Consider the following 6,757-nt stretch of genomic DNA (forward strand, 5'->3'; position numbering starts at 1 on the left):
AATCAATGTTATGTGTCCTTGATGAACAAAAAAGAAAATTATTTCTGACCCCAAATTTATGAACAGTAAAGTACATGACCAATAACTTGGTTTCCTCATGTATCTTGGTTATCCACCATAGACAGCTGCTGAAACCACATACCTAAAATTGGTTTTATTAAGTTCTACTACACAAAATGTGTACAAACTTAAAATTAAAAACCAAACACACTTTCTGTAATGTTTCTTGAATTGATACCCCCAATTTGGAAAGCTGTAAGTCAAAGAAAATCCAGCGTGTTCAACTTCTCATGACGACAATGCTGCATTTATACCTTCCCATCCCATAAATAGGCTACAGTGATTTTGACGGTCACATTAGCGACATTCGGCGGGGAAAGTATTTGTTTTATTTATATTTTAACATTTAAAAATTATTTTTAAATTTGAATTTGATGCGTCACGTCACGTGTCCCTCGCGCGGAATCATATTTATGCCGTAAGGTAAATATATCAAATATCTCGTTTATTTCTGTCACACTTGCTTACTAAAATGAAACCAAAAAACTGAATTCATGCTTAAATTTGTGACATAATCAGCGTTCGGTTTCATTTCAGTTCACATGCAATAAAACACAGACTCGTTCATCAGCTACTCATGATGTATTGTTGCAATACAAAACAAAATATGAAATAAATCCATAATTAGAATAATTACGAGGGGCTTTAGGCCCCGAACAGCCACCGTACAAAAGTTAATACCGTTGAAACCACAAGTGACCGTTCAGATCAAATTAAATGAACAGTTCTTCTAAAAACAGAGGCATTTCATGGAGAGAAACACACACTCATTCAGTAAAGGCCGAAGTTTTGGTGTAAAGCAAAGTCATTACTACATCAGGCTCGTAACACATTTAGTCACACAAATCAGATGTAAAGAAACATCCAGCAACACAATTAAAACGTCTCGTTCCCATTCAGTTCAAACACGTTCAAATGTCTGAAATGAGACTCTAATGATGCATCTGATTAGACACAGACATCGACACATATGTACAGAGAGAGAGAGGAGCAGGTAAAAGTGGAGGTCGCTGGTTTAGTTGAAGCCCTGCGTACAAACACAGACCAGAACCGGAGAAAATGACGGACCACTAGATTATTAGGCCCTACATCAGGGGTCGGCAAGTAAGTTTGTACCAAAAAATGGCACAAATTATCGGGCCAAAAAAATATTTCACACTAGATGGCGGGCCAGAACATAGTCAAAGGATCATTTAAGATATTCATTAATGAAAATGCAAGCAGAATTGACTGTTCCAGTGTATTTTGTAACTGGTAGTGAGCTGTAAAATCCTGCGACAGTCATTAACAGAAAGCCACATGTGTGTGGTGGTGTCCGATCAGAGTATGTGAGCTCCGAGCATTTAATCATCACTGCACTCTCACTGATATCAGAAACACCGCTCGAGTCTAGAGGATTTCAGTATGTTTCAAATATCACAGTTCTATGGAAGCCCCTTTCTGCCACTGAATGAAACCATAAAAAAATGTTATTGGGACTTTTTATCTCACAATTCTGACTTTTTATCTCACAATTCTGACTTTTTTTCACAGAATTATGAGATATAAACTCATAATTGCAAGTTAAAGTCCAATTTTGAGGGGAAAAAAGACTATGTTCTCAGAATTGCGAGTTTATATCACACAATTCTGAGAAAAAAAAAGTCAGCTGTCAGCAGAAAATATTCAGAAGGAACAAATAAATTCCTTGAGAAATATAACTTCCCGCTCATGTCCCCTGCAGTCATCATAGCCTTCACATTCTTTCAGATCTGAGTGATCCTTTTCTATCTAGCTAGCTAAATGTGTTTAACATATGTTTACATGCACTCAAAAAACCCTTTATTATCATGTACCTCCCTCAGTCAGTCCGAATGAAATTTCGATCTGATTGTAATAAGGGTTGCTGATCGTGGAATGCTTTAATACTGTTATTTTAAATATTTTTTATATTTATATTAAAAACACTTTGAAAGTGGCGATGCGTCTTATAGCAGATCTCGGTTTAGTTTTAGGAACATGCTTATTTATTTACCTCCTGCGAACGAATGAACCCAGTTAACTTATGAGCATTCTTCCAGTAACGTTAATAGTCTGTTCACTCAAAGTTCTCTGGTCTTTAAGAATGTTTAAAAAACTTTAGCACAAAAACATTATAAAGTTTTTTTTTTTTTTTTCTGAAAAATTTTAGTTGGACATTTATCTTACATTTTTCAAATGTTACTAGTTTTAAAACGTTCAGAGAACATTCAAAAGTAACACTGCCATAATGTTTGCAAAATGATCAAATGGAACCAATGAAAACGTTTCTAAAAAAAAAAATGGATGTTCATAACATGATGGAAACATTAGGAAAACATTCTTAGAACATATTTTCTAGGTATTTATACATCGTTCATGAAACATTTCTGAAATTGTTGTTAGATGTTCATCTAATGTTGACATCTATGACATACTGGTGACATTATCACAGTGGCTTTTTCCAGTTCTGAACTTGGTGTCTGTTGTTTGGAATTCATAAATATAGCCTACATGTAAATGAATACGTGAATTGCAGAGTTTAGCGTTAGACTAGATTCATTCGGATTGACAAAACTGAGTGCATGTAAACAAACTGCCTGGTGTCTATGGGATGTGCTGGACTCTAGAGCTTTCAACACTAAAACATGAGGACTAAGTGATATTGATGATTGACTTGCTCAACGATACTAAGAACTAGACAGAAGATGCTGAGAGAAGGTGGTCCGGTCTGGTCTGGTCTGGTCTTGGTGTTGAGGTTTGTGGTGGTGATCAGGGTTTCTCTTCTTCTGCACCTCCGGAGAGATTCATCAGACTACTGCCAGCTGTCATCTACAGACACGGTTAGAAACACTCAACATTTACTGCATTTATTTGAAATAAAAATCTTTTGTAGCATTATAACCGTCTTTACTGCCACTTTTGATCAAATTAATGCTAAATAAATGCAGTTTCTTTAAAAAAAAAATTATATATAAGGTTGTTACCATGGAGATGATCCACCTGTAACAGGAAAGGAGACACAATGTATCAGCTGAAGGTAATTATGTTGTGTGTGTATAAGTGTGTGTGTGTGTGTTTCACCTCAGCCTCTGCTGCTGTGCTGTTGTGTGTGTTTTCTGATTTAACACCGTCTTCCATCTCACATGCCATGTTAGTGTCCATCACAGCATCATCCTGCTCACACACAACAACATTTGCATGACGGTAAGATTTTCTGAATGAAGTCTCTTCTGCTCACCATGGCTGCATTTATTTAATCAAAAATATAGTAAAGAATTTTAAATATTTTTACAATATAAAACAGCTGTTTTCTATGGGAATATGTGTTAAAATGTAATTTATTTCTGTGATGCGCAGCTGTATTTCCAGCATCATTACTCCAGTCTTCAGTGTCACATGATCCTTCAGAAATCATTATAATATACTGATTTGCTGCTCAACAAACATTATTATTATTATCAATATTGAAAACATTCAGGATTCACAGATGAATAGAAAGGTCAAAAGAACAGCATTTATTTTAATAGAAATCTTTTGTAACATTAACATGACACTTTTGACCAATTGAATGCATCTTTGAATAAAAGTACTAATTTCTTTAAAAAAATAAAAATGATATACTGTGCACGGTATGTGAATATTGTGTGTGTGTGTCCCCTCACCTGCACCCATGGGTGTTCCAGCACCTCATCAGCCGTGTAACGAGCACCAACATTCACTTGCAGCATCTTACCAATTAAATCCTGCAAAAGACACATCAGATTCTTATGGAAGCTTGCTTTTGCCACTGAATAAAACAAGTAATTGTGACCTTTTTTCTCAGAGTTGCAAGTTAAAATCAAGTTCACATCTCACAATTCTGACTTCTTTTTTTGTTTGTGCCTCAGAATAATAATAAAAAAGTAGTAAAGGTAATTACACGATTTTAACAACAGTTTATGTGGCAAGAAAAAAGTCTGAATTGTGAGAAAAATGCATTTTTATCCAGTGGTTCAACAATTAAAAAGTGAAAGTGCGTGAGCGTTTATTGTGTGTTTGTGAGGCTGTTCGCTCACTTTAGCAGAGAGGCTGATGTTATCCCAGTACGGCGAGGGAAACTCCAGTCTGCCCAGTAATATCTGCTCAAACAGCTCCTCCTGCTGGTTCTTCTCGCTGCGGAACGGAGGAAAACCACACAGCAAGATGTAGGAGATCACTCCCGCCGCCCAGATGTCCACCTTCAGCCCGTACCTGCAGCACACCATCAAATCTGACGATATACTTCACTTTTATAAACTGAAATATTTGTTTTGTACAAAACAGGGTTAATAGAGTTAGCTAAAACCCTACAAATGTTACTTGGAATAAAGTATTTTACTATTTTATTTCAGTTTGTGTTCAAATTCCTTATTTGTGGTGTTCCCGGTCAAAATGACCGAAATTTCTTATAAATCTCGTTATGCTATATTATCACCAAATATTGGTATCAATCTTTTTGTCGACTAGTTTTCTTTCAATTAAGACTGGTTTTGTATTTATATTTGGAACTGATTTATCGTAGCATTAATCTGAGTTTACGTGCCTCAGTTTTTGAGGGAAAAAAGCATTATTTGTGTATAATTTTGTCAATATTAAATATGGAAAGAATTTGCACTGTTTATCACAACAGCTTGCTCTAATGTTTAACCAAGAAATTTGTTTTGGAAAGCTTTTACTCTGTACAAAATTGCAAAAAAATTATACTTGTGTTGTTCCCGGTCAAAAATGACCGGCTTTCAAAAAAATAGCTTAGAAATCTGTTGTTGTGCTATATTATCACCAAAAATGGGATTCAATCTTTTTGTCAACTAGTTTTCTTTCAATTAGGATGGGTTTGTATTCAGTTTTTTAACTGATTTTTTGTAGGCCTTATTGATCTTAGCTTTATTGATAAAAAATGACCGTCCATTGAAAATGAATGGGGGCGATCGGAAATCTGAGAATTATTTAGCGTTCAGAAGCATGTTGTTCATGTTCACATATGTATTTGTGCCAACAATTTTTCTAAAAGATGATTGATGGAGAATCAAGTAAAGCTGAGCTGCAGCAGCTGAAGCTGAACGTTTCTAGAATTACACTAAAAGAGCTTTTACTGGATAAAACACGATCAGATGACAGAAGACATGCAGGAGATTGAGTGAAACAGCAAAGTGTGATCATTTAGAGCTTTAGAGATTGAGATTTACCCGCTCTCTGCGATAATCTCCGGTGCGACGTAAGTCGGCGTCCCACAGACGGTGTACAGTGGTCCCTCCACCTCCGTCGCCAGCCCAAAATCACCCAGCTTCAGAGATTTAGTGCCGTCTGGATACTCACACACCTGCACACACACAGATGTGTTTATATGCTGTACATGTGTGTGTGTGTGTGTGTGAGTAAGTGTGTGTGTGTGTGTGTGTGTACCAGCAGGTTCTCAGGTTTGATGTCTCGGTGTACGATGTTCATTCTGTGCAGGTATCGCAGCGCTCCGGTCAGGTTGAACAGCATGGCGCTGGCGTCTCGCTCTGTGTACTTCGTGGAAGAAGTGATGGCATCAAACAGATCACCGCCCTGCAGAAAACACACAACACTGTCACACACTACTTATACCAGGACTGCTGTGTGTGTGTGGCTGACTGACCTTCACCAGCTCCATCACCAGGTACAGTTCAGTGGGCGTGTCCAGCTCCTCTATTAGCATAATGATGCTGGGGTGATGAACCCTGCGCAGTATCGCCACCTCATTGGCTATCAGGTGCTCCTGTCAACACCAGTCAACCAATCAGAATCTCTGCTGTGTTTTTCACTGTTGTGTAGTGAGTGAAAATGTTTACTAGAAACTACGTTTAATTTCAATCTGCACAGATTTAAAGACCTCAAGATTGGAGTCAGAGTTATCATCAGTGTTGCCAAGTCCTCATGGAATTGGGCTACTTTAACACTTGCAGCGGGTTGTTTTTCATGTCCACAGGTTGAAGCGACCCCAATAATGTGATATTTAGCCCCTAAAATGCTAATTTTACCAGGGAAACCCCTCCAAAAAATGTGTATTTTACCCCCCGGAACATGATTTTTACCGGGGAACCCCCCTCGAAACGCAATTGGGCTAGTTTTGAGTAACAATTGGGCAGGTTTTGTTGTGAAATCATAGTTAACTAAAACCATAAAAAAACTAAAATAAATGTAGTACTTAAAATAAAATAAATATTAACAGAAATTAAATGAAATATAGAAAAACGCAAAACAAAATTGAACTTTATTTACTTAACTAAAACTAAATAAACAAAAATGAATTAATAAAAATGTATTAAAAATAAAATCTATACAAAAAAACAACCTTTTATATTTCAGCTATTTGACAAGGCAACATTTCTCTTTTTTATTAAACATCAATTAAAAAAAAAGATTAAAACACTTTCACTTTTTATTTCTGCTAATTGCCAAGGCAACATTTCTCAATTTAGTTTAGTTTAAAAATTAAATAAATTAACAAAAATAAAATAAAAATATAAAAACCCTAATAAAAATGATAAAAACACACAACAAAATTACTAAAACTTTAACTAAAATTAAAGTGAAAACCGAAAATGTAAAAATATATATAGTTCAAAATATTAACAAAAATTATCATGTATATTAATGATATGATTTCATTCATGTCTGCTGCTTGAGCTCATCTATATGCTAGTGTGTCTAAAAA

General features: G+C 35.8%; 1 protein-coding gene across 1 annotated transcript in view; it reads right to left on the bottom strand.

The window, feature by feature from the left end:
- Window positions 1-2,829: 2,829 nt before the first annotated feature.
- LOC306860956 (serine/threonine-protein kinase DCLK2) overlaps window positions 2,830-6,757 on the bottom strand; it is a gene marked incomplete at both ends in the record, with an annotated part of 16,194 nt that continues 12,266 nt past the window's right edge. Inside the window, 7 exons of the mRNA XM_079402979.1 lie at window positions 2,830-2,889; window positions 3,142-3,234; window positions 3,723-3,803; window positions 4,116-4,290; window positions 5,265-5,398; window positions 5,482-5,628; window positions 5,699-5,818. Of these exons, the coding sequence (XP_079259105.1) occupies window positions 2,830-2,889; window positions 3,142-3,234; window positions 3,723-3,803; window positions 4,116-4,290; window positions 5,265-5,398; window positions 5,482-5,628; window positions 5,699-5,818 (810 nt within the window). The remainder of the gene's footprint in view (window positions 2,890-3,141; window positions 3,235-3,722; window positions 3,804-4,115; window positions 4,291-5,264; window positions 5,399-5,481; window positions 5,629-5,698; window positions 5,819-6,757) is intronic.

Source organism: Barbus barbus, assembly GCF_936440315.1.
Source record: "Barbus barbus genome assembly, chromosome: 41".
Lineage (NCBI taxonomy): Eukaryota > Metazoa > Chordata > Actinopteri > Cypriniformes > Cyprinidae > Barbus > Barbus barbus.